Source organism: Batrachochytrium dendrobatidis, assembly GCF_000203795.2.
Source record: "Batrachochytrium dendrobatidis JAM81 unplaced genomic scaffold BATDEscaffold_7, whole genome shotgun sequence".
Taxonomy (NCBI): domain Eukaryota; kingdom Fungi; phylum Chytridiomycota; class Chytridiomycetes; order Rhizophydiales; genus Batrachochytrium; species Batrachochytrium dendrobatidis.
This window is the reverse complement of record NW_006281105.1, coordinates 57,962-74,105: the sequence shown is the minus strand read 5'-3', so window position 1 is coordinate 74,105 and position 16,144 is coordinate 57,962. Positions and strand designations below refer to the sequence as shown.

The 16,144-nt window shown below is 39.5% G+C and overlaps 7 protein-coding genes across 7 annotated transcripts; 4 read left to right on the top strand and 3 right to left on the bottom strand.

Annotated features, from left to right (window-relative positions):
* The first annotated feature begins 643 nt into the window (after positions 1-643).
* On the top strand, positions 644-2,593 carry BATDEDRAFT_35173 (uncharacterized protein). Its single transcript, XM_006679467.1, has 8 exons — positions 644-721; positions 803-880; positions 952-1,197; positions 1,620-1,697; positions 1,767-1,864; positions 1,931-2,066; positions 2,164-2,315; positions 2,373-2,593. The coding sequence occupies exons 1-8, from the start codon at positions 670-672 to the stop codon at positions 2,556-2,558; spliced, it is 1,026 nt and encodes a 341-aa protein (XP_006679530.1). The 5' UTR covers positions 644-669; the 3' UTR covers positions 2,559-2,593.
* Positions 2,590-4,907, bottom strand: BATDEDRAFT_19699 (uncharacterized protein). Its single transcript, XM_006679327.1, has 5 exons — positions 4,707-4,907; positions 4,200-4,629; positions 3,108-4,133; positions 2,940-3,022; positions 2,590-2,851 (listed from the first exon to the last, which is right to left on the bottom strand). Exons 1-5 carry the CDS (start codon positions 4,851-4,853, stop codon positions 2,600-2,602), a joined length of 1,938 nt encoding a protein of 645 aa, XP_006679390.1. The 5' UTR covers positions 4,854-4,907; the 3' UTR covers positions 2,590-2,599.
* Positions 4,908-5,133: 226 nt separating this feature from the next.
* On the bottom strand, positions 5,134-7,112 carry BATDEDRAFT_89013 (uncharacterized protein). The gene has a single exon (XM_006679554.1). The coding sequence runs from the start codon at positions 7,078-7,080 to the stop codon at positions 5,347-5,349; it is 1,734 nt and encodes a 577-aa protein (XP_006679617.1). The 5' UTR covers positions 7,081-7,112; the 3' UTR covers positions 5,134-5,346.
* Positions 7,113-8,275: 1,163 nt separating this feature from the next.
* On the top strand, positions 8,276-10,138 carry BATDEDRAFT_12032 (uncharacterized protein; the record flags this gene model as incomplete). Its single annotated transcript, XM_006679300.1, has 4 exons — positions 8,276-8,510; positions 8,646-9,230; positions 9,315-9,720; positions 9,781-10,138. Coding segments are annotated over 4 exons (1,584 nt in total), but the record flags the coding sequence as incomplete, so codon positions are not given.
* A 497-nt stretch (positions 10,139-10,635) lies between these two features.
* On the top strand, positions 10,636-12,203 carry BATDEDRAFT_89344 (uncharacterized protein; the record flags this gene model as incomplete). Its single annotated transcript, XM_006679637.1, has 7 exons — positions 10,636-10,696; positions 10,753-10,830; positions 10,898-10,960; positions 11,028-11,131; positions 11,204-11,719; positions 11,813-11,935; positions 12,012-12,203. 7 exons carry the CDS (start codon positions 10,636-10,638, stop codon positions 12,201-12,203), a joined length of 1,137 nt encoding a protein of 378 aa, XP_006679700.1.
* Positions 12,204-12,889: 686 nt separating this feature from the next.
* BATDEDRAFT_89345 (uncharacterized protein) lies at positions 12,890-14,681 on the top strand (the record flags this gene model as incomplete). Its single annotated transcript, XM_006679636.1, has 5 exons — positions 12,890-12,908; positions 13,080-13,249; positions 13,327-14,236; positions 14,301-14,490; positions 14,561-14,681. 5 exons carry the CDS (start codon positions 12,890-12,892, stop codon positions 14,679-14,681), a joined length of 1,410 nt encoding a protein of 469 aa, XP_006679699.1.
* Positions 14,682-15,445: 764 nt separating this feature from the next.
* On the bottom strand, positions 15,446-16,075 carry BATDEDRAFT_25265 (uncharacterized protein; the record flags this gene model as incomplete). The annotated part of the gene is made up of 1 exon (XM_006679352.1): positions 15,446-16,075. One exon carries the CDS (start codon positions 16,073-16,075, stop codon positions 15,446-15,448), a length of 630 nt encoding a protein of 209 aa, XP_006679415.1.
* Between the last annotated feature and the right edge of the window lie 69 nt (positions 16,076-16,144).

The window sequence follows — 16,144 nt, the reverse complement described above, 5'->3', positions numbered from 1 at the left end:
TGTACAAAACTGACCTGGATTGAATGGGCTTTAAATCTACTGTCAAACTTTAATCTTGATTCAATTGCATAATTATCAGATATTATGCATTGATATTGAACAGCAAAAATATACCGCAATTGATTGATAAAAATTACAATAGTATATATTTTTTCTGTGAATATGCAACGATAGTGTAGTGGTTAACATCCGCGCCTTCCAAGCGCGTGGCCCGGGTTCGATCCCCGGTCGTTGCATTTTTACTTTTTAAACTAAAAGATTTTTTCTTTTAATCGTATTTATATTGGATCGACTGTTTTTGATATTGAAAACGTTGATTTTACAATGAATATCTAGCACGACCATGACATTGGAGAGACTTGTATTTCAGAATATCATACATTCGCGCTCTAGTTCAACAATCTCAATAATGCAACAACTGATTCCACAATCACTCAACGTTTAGTTTGTAGAAAAGTTTGAGATTCAACAGATGTTGAGAAGGTGGAATTAATGTGAGCATTTGCTTGATAAAGTTGGAAATTATCGACTCCCTTGTTACATGAATAAGGCTGTAAAGGGTGCACATTTATCCTTGAAAAGATTGCAATCTTGATTAGTCAAGAATATTTGAATCTTGCCTAATCTATACATTACAGTAACGACAGTACTGATTTGCTGAATTCATTCATGACTGAAAGCATATCGGATGCAGTGTCTCATCTCGAAACATTGCTTCAAGGTATCGATGATATGCATGTGGTTTTACAATGAAGCAGCGAATCTTTTCTAATCCTGACATCTGACTTTATACTGGATATAGACTTGGACCATTACAGTCAAGATGCTTCATTAAATGCAGTGACGTCTATAGTTTCCAGAATCATGGCTGATATTAAATGTAAAATGTTATGTTTTGTGGGGTCAAGTAGCAGCCAACTCATTTTCTCAAACTTGGTTTATGGAATACAGTTATCAGAGATGAATACGATATGCGAATCATTGCTGAACATGTACTGGATTTCCCTGCATTTCAAGACTTGTCAGAGTGTCTTGGATGTATTTCTCGTCATCCAGAATCTGAAAATCGGGATTTACTGTATATCCAGCTATCGATTCTGTTTCATTTTGGACTAAGCACACCTAATGTATTTCGGCGATTGGTGAGAGATGACTGGATACCTGTCCTAAAAGATATTTTATTGCTTCCAGATCTAGGCACGTATGGTTGATTTCCTACCATTTATCAGTCGTATTCATGTAAAATGGAACACTTGTAATTATCATGCAGTGATTATTTTGGAGTATGAATGGTCAAATACTCGTTGCGCTTCCCTATTGGGGATTGACTCATGTTTTCAATTCCTCAGACACAATGACCATCATATAATACAAACTAGTTGAACTGAGATTAGTTGACAGTCATACAGTGTACGATCACCAAGTTTGAATCGAGATATTGTATTCTAAAATATCGTACGTTTGCATTCTAGTTCAAAAGAATAATGCTGCCAGTAAATTTGACACCAATCATTTCATGAATCTGGCCGTTTATCATATACTTTGACTCCTTATTAGTGTTTCATTTTACATGGATACGATTGTAATAGCCAATCAAGCTGCTAATTTGTTTTCAATAGATGTAAAAGTATCGCATGTAACTGTTTTATTATTTGACCATTTATGTCAAGTCCATGAAATGTCATTGCATGAACTAGGTGAGTTTTAAAAGTATTTTGAATGTGTAGATTTACTTGGTGTTTAAATTATAATACACATTTCAATAGATATAATTGATACGCAACTTTTGAATTATTTGTGCGAGTTGGTCGAATCATCACGAAACGATAATGAGTCGTTTAATTATGCAGTCATTCGATTACTGGCAAGTAAACATGTTCTATTTTAAATGATTTTATTTGAGGCTGATGGTTGGGTTTTGAGATATTAGATTACGTTGAATGGCCAGCTTATGAAAATGCGAGGCTCTGTAGCTACACACGATCGATTCTTGAGGGTTTTAGAACAGCGATTGAACCATAGCAAAACTCTAACAGAGAATCTTATTTTTGTATTCAACCGAGCAGGTAAAACAGCATTCTTATCAACTTTATTTGAAGCAAGTCGAGTCTTTTGGGTTCAGCTTACCAAGCGTTGTACAATGGTTGTTATTTGGTATTTTAGATACGCCCGAGCTTCAATTGTCAATCACTATTCTACTGATTGGAATTTTTCAATACACACCGACCCGAAATTTGTTTTACACGAATGATTTGACAGTCATTCTTGACGTTGGAATAAGAGAAATACAGCGAGTGCATGACCAAAACGAAGAGGTAAATGACGCATTTTTTAATATGCTTTTAGAGTTATTTATACTTTATTATAATTAGTTGCTGCACGCACTTGTAAAGCTACTTCCTTTGGTTGTGGTTTCTGGAGCTTCGAGTACATCACACAAGCAAGTTGTGAATGTATTAAACAAGTTGAACGAATCAGCGTTTACCAAATTGCCAACAAAACGACTTATTCAGCGCGTAGTTGCAGAGTTGTCGCTTTATGATGGTCATGATCCGTGATAAATATTCCAATACATTAAATCAAATATAAATTGAATGGTTTATTCAAAATCTCCAATAATGATGGCTTCCACTACCGATCCAGCTTTGATGTTTCCGTCAGTGTTTGAAGCTGATGCAGCAATAAAGTCACTCAAAGCAGGAAGAACCAGTAGTGCATTGGCACAAGTCATGCTTTGCATACGACTGCTCCGCTGGATTCCTGTTCCAAATGCTGTAAACATACCCTCCGAGTGTTCCAATTTTGCACGGAAAAATTCTGGTCGCGGGTCGAGATGGATATCATGTCCCAACTAATCAAACATGCTTTAGTATCATTTTTAAACTATGTACGTTTAAAGTACAGATCGATAGTGTGGTGATATTGGATATTAAAAATACCTTGACTTTGATTCGAGGAAGATTGGGAGATGCATAGCCGGCCATTTTACGCAAAGCAGGAAGGACAAACAGGTAAAACGTCACTGCGAAGCGTTGGTTTACAGCCATGTTGAGACAAACATTAACACACACGTCCAGCTATACAAAGCAAGTAAAAATACAGCTTACCCATGGTGGATACCGGATTACCAGGAAGTGCAAAAAACAAACGACGACTTGAACAAGTGCGTGTACTTTGTGGTACATCTAAAACAGCAAACGTGGTAGGTTTACCGGGTTTGAGTGCAACTCTTCCAAACAGCACTTCAGCTCCCAAATCTCTTTCTAGGATTGGTTTTAGCAGATCCATTTCTCCCATGGATACACCTCCAGTGCTCACAATCACGTCAGATTGATCCATTCCTTGTCTTAAACACGTAGCCAATCCATCGTGTGTATCACAAGCGATTCCCAAATCCACTACATCAAACCCATGGTGCTTTAGCAGTGCATGAAGAGTTGGTCGGTTGGAGTCACGAACGTATCCAGCAGCCTTTTCAGTACCATCAGCTTCAGCATCAATCAGCTCATTTCCAGAGGACATGATGGAGACAACTGGACGACGATATACTTTGATGTGTTGGATACCACACGAGGTCAAAACACCTAGTTCTCCACACATGATTCTACATCCTTTGGACAAGATACACGACCCCTTGATGATATCAGATCCAATTTCGCGAATGTCTTGACCTATCTGAACACCTTGGAGTAGTTTTACTATTTTTTCTTCTTTCGAGTCTTCAGTCATGGAAATCAGCTCAGTGCATTCTACCATGACAACTGCATCAGCATTGGGAGGAATCTCTGCTCCTGTGGTGATACGAGACACTGTACCCCTCTTTAATGGAGTCAATCCAGAACCAGATAAAGTAGTCTGACTGGCCGTTGTACTTCCAATCACAGGATACTCGCCTGGTCCATCTGCAGCCATCACAGCATACCCATCGACAATCGAAGCACGATACATGGGCACGTTTTCATTTGCCATTACGTCTTCTGCAAGCACATACCCAATACTATCAGTATTGACAGGTCGTGTCATAACAAGTTGTTTGTTCATATTAGCGGCAGATGATGCATTGTTCAATACCAAATCAAGTGCAGTTTCAAATGGAATCATTTCGAATGGAGATATGCGTGCACGGTGAGTTACTACAATAGTTTAAAACAATCAGTCGAGTATTGGTTTCAAACACATGACAAACATTTGATTATTACCAGGCTGGTTGATGATGTTGGATTTGAGATCCTTACTACACGTTTGAGCATGTGGTGTTAGATGGTCAAATCGACTGCAATTGTGATGCTTGAAATGATCATGACGTATAGGGTCGACTTTTTCTGCAAGATTTGATTCATTGATGTCATGGGTTGCAATCTGATGACCGCCATGCATAGCGGTATGAACAGTTTCTCCAGCGGATGGTTCTCCTCTAGCCAGATCGATAGCATGTGGAAGAGTTTTGATGATGGCAGTTAAATTTTCAATTGCACCTTTTGGACTTCCAGGAAGAGTGATGATGATGGATCGATTCCGGATTCCACAGATGGGACGAGAGAGAGCAGCCATGTTAGTGATGGCCAATGAAGACACCAACATGGCAGTAGCAAGTCCTGATGCTTCTTTTAGTAATATTCCCCTAACAGCCTAATTCATGTACACATGCAATTGGCTTTATTACATTGAATATGGACCAGTTTCCAAGAGTGATGTTGAATACAAACCTCTGGAGTGACATCCCGCACACCGAATCCAGTTCCTCCTGCAGTCAACACCAAATCTACTGTAGCATGATGACCATGACTGAGATCAAGGTTAGACTGATCTTGATCAACACTATCCGTCATGACACATATGGCTTTTTGAATCATTTCTACATCGTCAGCAACAGTGACACAAGTCACTACATTCCAATCATTCTGCTGATGAATCAGATCAACGAGTGATGGTCCAGTCTTGTCTTTTGCAGTTCCAGCACTCACTCTGTCACTGACTAAATACAATCAGTTGGTTTAAATGGCATGACAGTGCAGAATCGATGCAATGCTTACCAATAATGATGCCTACTCTCACATTCATATTGATTGTATCGGAATGTCTAAACAATTGGCCAACACTATCTTGTATTCCAACAAATTATTTTAAAAATATAATCCAAAAATGACATTTTAGTAATAGAATAACTGAATGAAAATAGTGCCGATAGATGGGCTGGTGTATGGTATCGAGTCAAAGAAAGTGGTAATGAAGTCTGGTAAATAAAAAAATGAGTGGACAATAATTAAAATAAACCCACAGTGCCGTGTATCGTTGGCACGATACATCAGGAAGATGCAGACAAGGGTCAAGTAAATGCATACGAGATCATACATAGCGAGATGGAGGTGAAGAGGAATAGATGGACTCAAAGGAAGGAGTTGGGGATGAGATTCTACATGCAGACGAGATTATGCCAGTGGTGAGAGATATAGTTACAGGGACCATGCTGTCGTGCTCTGGAGGAACAAAAAGGGGAATCTTGACAATGGGAGGTATGCCTTGTGGCAATTGAGGACCAACGCGACGATGAGGCTGAAATAGGGTAGAGCGTAGGAAAGTGTGTCCGTGGGATAGAGAGCGAGACGATTGTGATTGATTAGGAGAGATGGAGTGGGTGCCGGGAGATTGCGCTGATAGAGGTGACGCAGAATGGACTAGACGAGGACACACGGGTGAATGGATAGCAATGGGTGATGTAGATTGAGCAGACAGTGGTGACTGTTGGGAAGATGTCGTGTCTAATGGACTGGATTTAAATGGTTCCAATGTTAGTACTACAGAGCATGGTGTATCGGATTCTTTGGTGGGTTGATCTTGAATCTGCTGCCTCAAGATTGAAGGGGATAGTAAGGATTTTTGCGATTGCAGAGTGAGCTTTTGAGGTTTCAAGAGCGACTGCTTTTGAGTCTTTTTAAGGTTCATCACATCGGTGCTTCGTTGCTGTTGCAGCCTGAATAATCGATGTAGACTCAACTGTTCCTGTTGTTGCTTGTAAATTACATCTGCATCTGGCGACGTTAATGTCAAGACAAAGTTTTTCCCATTGTTGTTGTCCCAATGCTCTTTGTTGTCTGCTTTGAAGCACAGAGCAAGTTCGATACGAAATTGAAGGGTTTTCAACTCACTCGGCGTGCTAGAATCTAAAGAATTAGTTTTTGGCTTCGAGACTGGTTTGACGGATAGATTCCTGTGCGCAATATCGGGGTTGAGCTTCGGGTTGACTTTGCCATCCGTATTGAAATTGTCCACATCTGAACAAGCAAAGTGTTCAGGGAGGGACACAGTCAAAGCTGCAATTAGTGCAGAGTCGAGTTCGGCATTAAACCCAAATCGATCCACACCCACAAAGTCGCCCATAGTTGGTGACACGACACTCTCAAAGCGACAGGGAATGTCCCTTGAGGTAGCCCAACCATTGGTGGTCATTCGAATAAAAACATCTTTTGTAAATGCAATATTTCGTACAAGAACAGAGCCTTTGATGGTAGGCAAGGAGGGAGTGCGAGAGGGAATACAAGTGGAGCCATTTCCCAGCATGGGAGAGTATGGCAAGGCCAGTCTTGCAAGATCTGCCAAGTCAACCAAGGCAGATTCGAGCATTAAAGGTTTCCCATTGAAACAAGGGTGGCGAGAAAGATTAGAAGAAATTTGCCAGCAAGTAGCCATAGGATTGACAAAAGCGTTGGAAGCAGACACAGAACCACAGTCAAGATCGTTGTTGTCTCGAATGAGAAGTGTAGGAAGCAATCGAATGGCAGATGGAGGCTGGGAAGTGTCAAAACGACAGACTTGCTCAATGGTATTTGGAGAAAAGTGAGCAGAGTGATTAGAATGAGTCTTGTCAGACAGGTTTGTTTTAATAGGAAATGCAACAGCAAAAGAGGCCTGACAAGAGTCCAGATGCTCGAGTGAGTTTTGTGATACTTTGGAACTCGAAAGAGTTGTATTAGATGAGCGAACAGAAGTCGAATAGGAATCTGACTTGTCCAATCCGCTGTTGGTGTAGATGGAAAGATTGTTGGACATTCTCCGTTGTAGCAAAGAGGATATTGTAGTCATGTTGATTGAATAACTATTCAAATGTTGAAGTGAGCAACAGATTACTATAGTACAGCTTAACAATTCTTGGGTTTTTATTTGTTTTTTATAACGAATAAAGCCCCGCATTTGGCGTTATTCTTACTGCCGTTTCATATTGTGGATTTTCCACAAATTACTTCATTGTGCGTCATTCAACAGTGGATCATCTTTATAGGTCGCGACCATGTGTATTATGCTGGAAATATGGTTTAATCAACCTGTCACCATAGTGTTGTTTCTTGATGCTCTCAAGTATCCGTCATTGTTTCCTTGTCAAGATGGAAATATGCATAAACTAGGATTGCGCATCGTCGCGTTAATAGTAATTTAAAGCATTTGAAGTATTCTCGAATACTTGCATTGATGGTTGAGATTCAATACTCGAAAATACCTTTAATTCAGCAGTTGAACAAGCCGAGTTCCAGTCTATTGCTTTGATTTGTATTGACCAGTTTATGTTACAGTCTGATGCGGCATTTTACATGTAATCGTTTACACAGCATCTGCTATGGTTTGTGAGCTTGACTAGAGATGGCTGCTATTGGTATAATAACAGTCACGCTGTATGGAGAAACTAATTTCCCGCTCTTTTATTCTTGCTTGACAGTCAAGAAGTCGGACAATCCACTATGAATAGACTATCAGTCCGTTCAAATACAATGCATTCAGCTAAGCTCGGTTCAGAAAACAGCATTGAATCTCATTCCACTGCTGTGAATGATTTTACTGAAATGCTCGTTCATGATGACGACTCTTCCGAAGACTCGTCCAGCTCAAAAGCCAAGGACATTCAGTATCCTGCTGTCCATAACTCACATGGCTCTCATTCTAGTCTTGGAACAGCCAAGTCTTGTAAAAAAAAGCATCGTTCAGATTCTCTTCAATCTACTAAATCCAAACCCTCTACAAAGTATGCTGGTCGATATCGCAAAAGCACTTCTGGGAATCTGTTTTGGTTGCCTCTGTTGGTAAGTCGTTGCATTCCAGCTATCGGGTTCAGTAATTTATCCTATTGATTTGTAATTGAATTCATGCTGTTAGCTTTGTGCCGGCTTCTTCATTTTGTTTGATTTGCTAGTTTATATTTTTGTTCGACAGGTGAGCTAGTGTTTCTTTTGCATGGGCTCAACTTGATCTAAACTAATGCAGAGGTTTATAGTGGGTTTCTTGGAGAGAGCATTTTCTCAATATCAAAGGACGCAAGCAGATATTGCGGAAAAGATTAAACAGTGCTACAAATTATCAGGAATGGTCTGATGCAGCAAAGGAACTGGATGAGTACCTCGGTATGCATATATGGAAATTAAACAATGATGAAACAGACGTCATAGATATTCGTCTGTTGAAAAAAGTAGTTTCAAAATTGCGTCGCTATAGATTGGCTGCAATCCAAGAATCCACGCAATCTAGTCCTATTTCACCACAGTCGAGTAGATCCTCGGACCCATTTGCAAGTAAAACCGTACATTCTACTACCGTAGATGACCCATTTACTGGCTCAACATCCGAGTATTTGTATACATACAATGATGCATTGCCACCAGCCTTTCATCCATCTGCACAGAATCTACCCGACCATCCATCAATCCAAATCTCGAATTTGGCAAAGCTTTGTGATATCCTAAAAACAAGTTGTTGCAAGATCAATGTTGCAGGTATCGACAAGGAAGATCCATACAGATTCACCTATTTTGGCACCATTAGTATTGTCGATCAATACGTTTCTGAAGTCATCCACTCGCTAGAATATGTAGCTGCTTCCCCGCATATCTCTAATCTCTCCAAATATGCTTTGTTTAGAGATTTATCTCGCACGTTTGGTCGCAGCGCGCTATGTCTTAGTGGAGGTGCATCCTTTGGATTCAATCATCTCGGTGTCATCAAAGCATTACTGGAACAAGGATTGCTACCAAAGATGATCACCGGCACGAGTGCTGGGAGTTTTATTGGTGCAATGGTTGCTGTCAGAACAGATGATGAGCTGAAAAAGGAAATTCTTGTTCCCGAAGTAGCCAATCGGATTCGTTTTAGTCAAGAGTCGCTGTATACTTGCTGGAAACGATTGTGGAAAACTGGTGCATGGCTTGATCCCAAGATGGTGCAGGAACAAATCAAATATTTCACCAAAGGTATCAGCTTGATGTCCAATGAGCGAGTCGGTTTATACTGTTGTCAATGTTGTATTAATATGTTGCACATGTGCGTATATCTAGGTGATATGACGTTTTTAGAAGCGTATCAACGTACTGGACGGATTTTCAACGTTGCAGTAGTTTCTCACGAGTCACCGCTTGAATCCAAACTTTTAAATTATCTCACTTCGCCTGATGTAGTCATCTACTCTGCAATTATAGCCTCTTCTGCAATACCCGCTATTCTTCCACCTGCATTGTTGATTTCAAAAAACCCACGAACAGGTGAATTGAAGCCTTTTCGCAGTGCTGGATGCTTTTGGCGAGATGGATCTTTGAGATCAGATATCCCCCAGCATGAGTTTCGCCAACTGTTTAATATTAGCTACACAATAGTGTCGCAGGTCAATCCACATGTGGCTTTATTTTATTTTAACCCTAGAGGTGGAACAGGATCTCCAATCATGCATCGAGGTGGCCATGGATGGTAAGTCGTAGCGTACTTGTGAAAATGACTGGGTCGAGTGATTTATTTTTATGAGTGTAGGCGCGGCGGATTCTTTGCCTCGCTGATAGTTCAATACTTTTTGCTCGATCTACAGAAATGGCTGTCTTTTATCAGAGATATGGATCTTCTTCCTCGTATTCTTGGAGCAGATTTATCCAATCTATGGCTACAGTCCTTTGGTGGAGATGTGACGATTCTTCCACCACGTCCACATCTTATGGACTATGCAAGAATAATGTGCGATCCTAGCTCGGAGAGAATACAAAGACATTTCCATGATGGACAGTTGGCATCGTATTCCAAAGTTCAAATGATTGGTCATCGATTAAGAGTTGAGCAGTGTTTGGAACGTATTCTAAGTGATTGCTTTGGACGTCGTCAAATGGACACTGATTGACAATGTAGAATCTCTGGTAAGTTCAAGTGTCGATTAAAGAATACAACTAAAAGGGTTGACAGGCTCTTGATTTGATCATCTACAGCACCATGACAACTAACGAATAAACAGTTGACGTGATTCTGCAACTATATTCATGTAAAATATGGTTGCAGTGATTATTTTGGAATAAAAATGGTCGAGTATCGGCTGCACTTTGCTATTGGAGACCAATAAACGTTTATTTCACAAGACTTGTGTATTTTGGCACTGTTTTATTTTAAAAGAATACGATTGTTGGACTGAAGGCAAGATGTACAAGAACGAATAGTTGATTCGATTGAAGTGATTTCATGTGTGATGGCAACAAATATTGGCCATCAACACTCGTTACGCAGCAGATTCTGTAGCAATCTTGGTTGCGTTTTTATCATCTTCTCGTTCAACTGGTATGTTGCTTGAAAGTCATTCTGAAAATGCACGACTGACACTGTTATCAATAGATTCCATTCATCGACATGATCAAGATTCTGTTGGGCTCATTGCTGGTCGCTGTTATTGCTGTTCTTTACACGCCGGGTCAGTCCTTGTTGCTGTCTTGAGTCCATACCATCAACTAACTTGTTTTTATTCAGTGAGCATGTTCCTCACTGTTGGTGGTGCACTAAAAACACACTCCAATATCAATACTGCCACTTGTCGTAATGTTCATGGTAAGTGTCGATTCAAACATGCTTTTGTGTTGTATTGTCATCAACTTTTGTTCATGTCATGCTACAGATCCCTTGTTGGTTGGCTGCGAAAATGGACAGTTGCATCCGGAATCTGGCATTATTTATTATGGTATGCTATACGACTATTTACAGCATATCTGCAGACTTGATGATTCAATACTGATTGAATTACTTAGCTTGTGCAATCCACTTGGATGAGAGAGATGCCTGGTTTCCACCTACTGACCATATGAACAAATCTCTCGCTTCTCATGGTGGTATCATTGCTTTTGACACAAAGGTATCTTGTATTGACTTGAGCTATAAAACGAGTCGATTTTTACAAATTCTGCTCATTCTAATCACTGTTTAGACGGAAACCGCTGTACAACTCGAATTCGACTCGGCTGCCGTGGAGGGTTTTGCTCCACATGGATTGGGAATCTATTTTGATTCCACGGATCCACAAGCTGTCTACATTCATGCTGTAAACCATCGTCATTCTGGCTCAGTGGTCGAGATTTTCAAACATATTCTTGGCGCGACGACTCTGGAGCACATTGAAACTGCTCACAATCCTGAAATCCTATACAATCCAAACGATGTTCATTCAGTTGGGCCACGATCCTTTTATGCCTCCAATGACCGTGGGTCTCGATCCTACTTTGCAAAAATATCCGAAACCTTGCTTGCTCTCAAATGGGGTCATGTTGTATATTATCACGATGGCAAGTGGTCGATTGCAGCCAAAAATATGGCATTTCCAAATGGTGTTTCTGGATCAAAGGATTCCGTGCATATCTATGTTGTCTCTGTTGGTGATGCTTCCCTTTCGATATTTAAACGCCGTACCAATGGCTCACTTAAACTTGTGGATTTTGTCAAGTTGGTAAGTCGAGTCGTTCTGTATCCATCTCAATGAGCATTACCAATGCTATTCTGAAACTGTTTTAAATCTTTGGTTTTTGAAAATACTCGATAGCCCGCCATTCCTGACAATATTGCAGTGGATCCCAAAACTGAGGAAATTTATATCGGGGCGATTGGAAATGCTTTAAAATGGCTTTACTATGTTACTGATCATACTATTGCTATTCCTGGAAATGTAAGTTTGGTGCTCTACACTATTATAGTCGTTGGTTGTATCTCAATCTATTCCCAACATTGCTTTGATTAAATAGGTGCTCAAGATTTCACCAAATGAAGGCACAGACAAATTCTATGGAAAAAAGTACAATATCGAAGCAATGCTGGAGACGGATGGAACACAATACTCGAGTTTTACAAGTGCTATTCCAGATCCCACCACACACAAACTGTTTCTTGCTGGATTATACGAACATGGTCTTTTTGTTTGCAACAAGATGGTTTGATGAACTGTACCCTCCATGTGTAGTGCTTGAATGAACATGTTGAAGTTTCATTGTTTGAATGATTTGCATTAAGCTTTTTTTCAAGAGTGGTTTTGGTTTTTACTGAATTATAAAATATAAATGTCCTTGTTACAATCCTTTGATCAAGAGTTTGCGTTGATCTATTGAAGCATGATACCATTTAGTTGACTATTTTTTGTTGAGTAGAATAACGTTTTATTGGGCTCGATATTGTTTGTGTTCATGGCAACCAATGCAGTAATGATTCCCGAAAAATACATTACATCCTCTTTGCATACCTGAATAAATGTACTCGATATCATTATCGAGAATAACGGCATGATGAGTAAAAACAAACAACAATGCAACTTGCTTGAAAACAATGAGTTGATCATTGTCGTGTTTACATCAAATGGAGCATGAGATAAGAGGTAAAGCTTAATTGATAAAGTACCAAGTAATATCAGTATCAGCATTAAATTACTAAAATGCTGTATTTGAGCACAATATATCGTATATTAGAATATGGATTAACGTGTGCAGTGGTAATAGGTTGTAAATGTGATGACTATCCATAATCATGGTGACAATTTGATACTACCTGGTTACTGAATACATCACCGCAATTGGAAATATCAACGCAGTATAGTGCTCAAGTTGACTTTCCATATAAACAGAATGCTTGCATGCTGATTGACCCTAAGGGTGTTTCCGGTCTTGTTCACCCTATAGGGTGGTTTTGGTGTTTTCTGTGATCATTCATTTGAAAATTGCTGGTTGTCACCCTTGAAGCTACTATAGTTATAAGATGATAGTCATGTACCAGATTCAAGGCACTTTTCGTCATACTACTCGGTATAATGCTGATTACTCTAGAATGCGTTATACTTGCGTTGCAGGCGGTTGCTGCAGTTCAAATTCCATTACATTCACCAATTGGAACTTCCAGTCCATCAAACAATAGACTATCAAAACGATCACCCGTTGAATTGGGTAGTGGTGATAGGAAATGTTTCACAATGAAGTCCAATATTCATGGAGTCAATGTATGTATCATGTCATGCATTGTAGTTGGATATCAATTTGTACTAGGTCTAATCAATCTAACACTTGTTTAAAATAGTTGGATTTACGAGTCGATTCAGCAGTTCCTGGTATAATCGCACCACTTTCTAGTTCAAGCAACGATGTAGGTTTAGCTATACAAAGTATTTCAAGTGGAAAGACCGTTACTATCAATTACAAAGGAGATGAATATAATGGAATTAGTTCCACAGCCACTGTGACGATTCCGGGTACTAGGATAACTGGCATTGATTTACCAGTAATATTAGTTGAAAAACAATCGGCATATCTAGTTGGTATCGATAATAGCCTCAAGCAAGGAATACTTGGGTTTGGCTATTCCTCATTGTCAGACTATTACACATCAGTCACTGCGATGGATGTTTTGTACAAGAATGATGTCATTCCTAGAAACGAGATTGGCATTCAACTATGTCCATATGAGATGTTGCAGGAAAGCTTCATCAATATAGGAAACACGGATATAACTTCAAAATGTGGAACGGATGGAAACAGTATTGCATGGGTAGAGTCTCCATCAGACGGTTACTTTAGTGTCAATATCAAGGATATACTAATCGACGACAAACCAGTGAATCTGCCTGCTGGATTCCAAAAAAAAATGGAAGACGGTCATACTTTGTACTCGGCTGTAGAAACATGTTCTGAATATATGCATTTCCCTGGAATAGTTGTGGCTGCGTTGATTGATGCTATTGTTTGTAGCAATGCAATTACTCTCGACAGTTTTAATTTTAAACACAGGCTCAATAATCAACAGATTAAAAGCCTATTTTGGAAACGCCATCTAATAGCTGAATCATACTTTAATATCAAGTGGGACAGGCTGCCGACAATTACAATTACAATGTTTACTGAAACCCCCGTAACTGATGACAACCGCAACTCTGTTGTAGAGATCAAACTGGGTCCTAGAGACTATCTACAAAGATATAATTCTGAAAATTGTAAATATTTGAGTGTGATGTATATTGTTTGATTAACCTGACTAATGTACATGTTGAATTATAGTGGTGTTTGCTGTAGAAGTTGGTCCAAATTACAAAGCAACTCTTGGCATATCATTCATGACCCGACTTGGATTGGTATTTGATCGAAAGCATGCACGCATTGGGTTTGGTCCTGGATGTGGATGCAAAGTCGCGACTGATGGATATCCTATTATTTCAGACGGTGATCAAGTGCTTTGGTCATCATCACAGTAAGTTGTTTGATATTGATGTGTGGGTGTGTCAATTGATATTGATCATGAATTTGATGCATATTGTTAGATTGCCTGAACAACCAAGTACTTCAGGTTCAGATGGCACATTTATTCGCAGAAGGAAATCAAAAACTACAACTGATCGAATAGCCGTACCTAAAAATGTTCACCACGATAAACTCGACTAAATACATTTCATTATAGACAAACTGCTACTATATGTATTTTTAATGTGGTGTGTCCATGTTTGATTGTGTGATATGTTCAAGCCGTGCATGTATTGGATCAGTTTAATATGGTATACTGCTGTAAATACCATGATTATCATTCCATTAGCATGTGTGATCATATTGCACCAATCGACCAGTATACGATCACTGCATACATCAACATGTGCATAATGACCATATTGTTGGTATTGTATATTCAACATGTGATACTTGACACACGACAGAGTTGACACTGCGACTGATGTGTGTGATCAGTCAGGCTATTGATGCAACCATTTTGACACCACAATCAACGAGTCAAACGAGTCAAATTGATCAGATCAGATATCAACACACATGACTATTGTTGGTATTGGTATTGTATATGCCAATACGACATGTCAAACAATATCATATCGACACAATACACACATGCATGTCAGCATTATCAATGTGTACAACTATGCAATATACAATCAACTGTATTGTATTGTATTGGAAATACAAGTGTCAATGTACAATATGATATCATGTCAACCAAGACAGTGTACAATGATCAGATATAATGCATGTAAATCCAATATCAAATATCAAATGGCAGTTATATTTTATTGCAGTCATAATCAAATGTAGTTTTAGAATGATAGTCAAATCAGTTTAGATTAGCATTCAAACCAACTGAATCGTTATGCTTAAATGATCAAGCGTAATCGAGGTTGTGTTTGCAAGAGCCCACGTGGATCTTATGATCTTCTGGGGGAGCGAGATCGAGAGCGAGAGCGGGATCTTCCTCTACCACCTCTTCCTCTACCTCCTCCTCTACCTCCTCCATGGGATTGGCTAGGACCTTGCTGTTGTGATCCACCATCAGAGGTTATTTTTGGTGCTTCCAGTGGACCTTTATAAAATTTGCGGATGTAATCCCGAATTATAGGAGTTGCCTGGAGACATTTTATGCGATAGCCAATCGATTCAGGTTTCTGGCTTCCATAAAAGTGTTCCACAAGCTCCTTTGCCTTTTTCTTCATGCTATTAGTTATCCAGTTAAGCTTTTTATTGTACTTGATAACTTGGAATTCAAGCTTCGTGAGAAGAATACGCTCGTATTTAAGATATTCTGGCTTATATCCAGATTCGTCCAGAGTAGTGATAAGCGCACTTTGAGCCTCGTATGTGGCTAATGCCAACTCAACTGCTTTCTTTGATTGCATATGATATTTTCTTGCTTGAGCGTATTGCTTGATATAATGCCCAGAGTTTCCTGTGATTACATCAATACGATAGGGGATCAACCTACGGGATTCATCGGGTGGAGCTGCAGTGACCGAGCAGGCAAGCAGGATTGACGTTAATATGGCGACTAAGAGCCTCATTTTGTTGTTTGGTTAAGCAGTTGTATAACGTCTGATGAGCAAGTTTTGGGTCATATTTGTATTTTTTAT

Coding starts and splice junctions, on each gene's coding strand:
- BATDEDRAFT_35173 (XM_006679467.1), top strand. CDS start 670: ATGACTGAAAGCATATCGGATGCAGTGTCTCATCTCGAAACATTGCTT. Junction 1,865..1,930: donor ATGCAGTCATTCGATTACTG/GCAAGTAAACAT, acceptor TTGAGATATTAG/ATTACGTTGAATGGCCAGCT. Junction 2,316..2,372: donor TGCATGACCAAAACGAAGAG/GTAAATGACGCA, acceptor TATTATAATTAG/TTGCTGCACGCACTTGTAAA.
- BATDEDRAFT_19699 (XM_006679327.1), bottom strand. CDS start 4,853: ATGATTCAAAAAGCCATATGTGTCATGACGGATAGTGTTGATCAAGAT. Junction 4,630..4,706: donor TGCGGGATGTCACTCCAGAG/GTTTGTATTCAA, acceptor TACATGAATTAG/GCTGTTAGGGGAATATTACT. Junction 2,852..2,939: donor TTCCTCGAATCAAAGTCAAG/GTATTTTTAATA, acceptor ATGTTTGATTAG/TTGGGACATGATATCCATCT.
- BATDEDRAFT_89013 (XM_006679554.1), bottom strand. CDS start 7,080: ATGACTACAATATCCTCTTTGCTACAACGGAGAATGTCCAACAATCTT.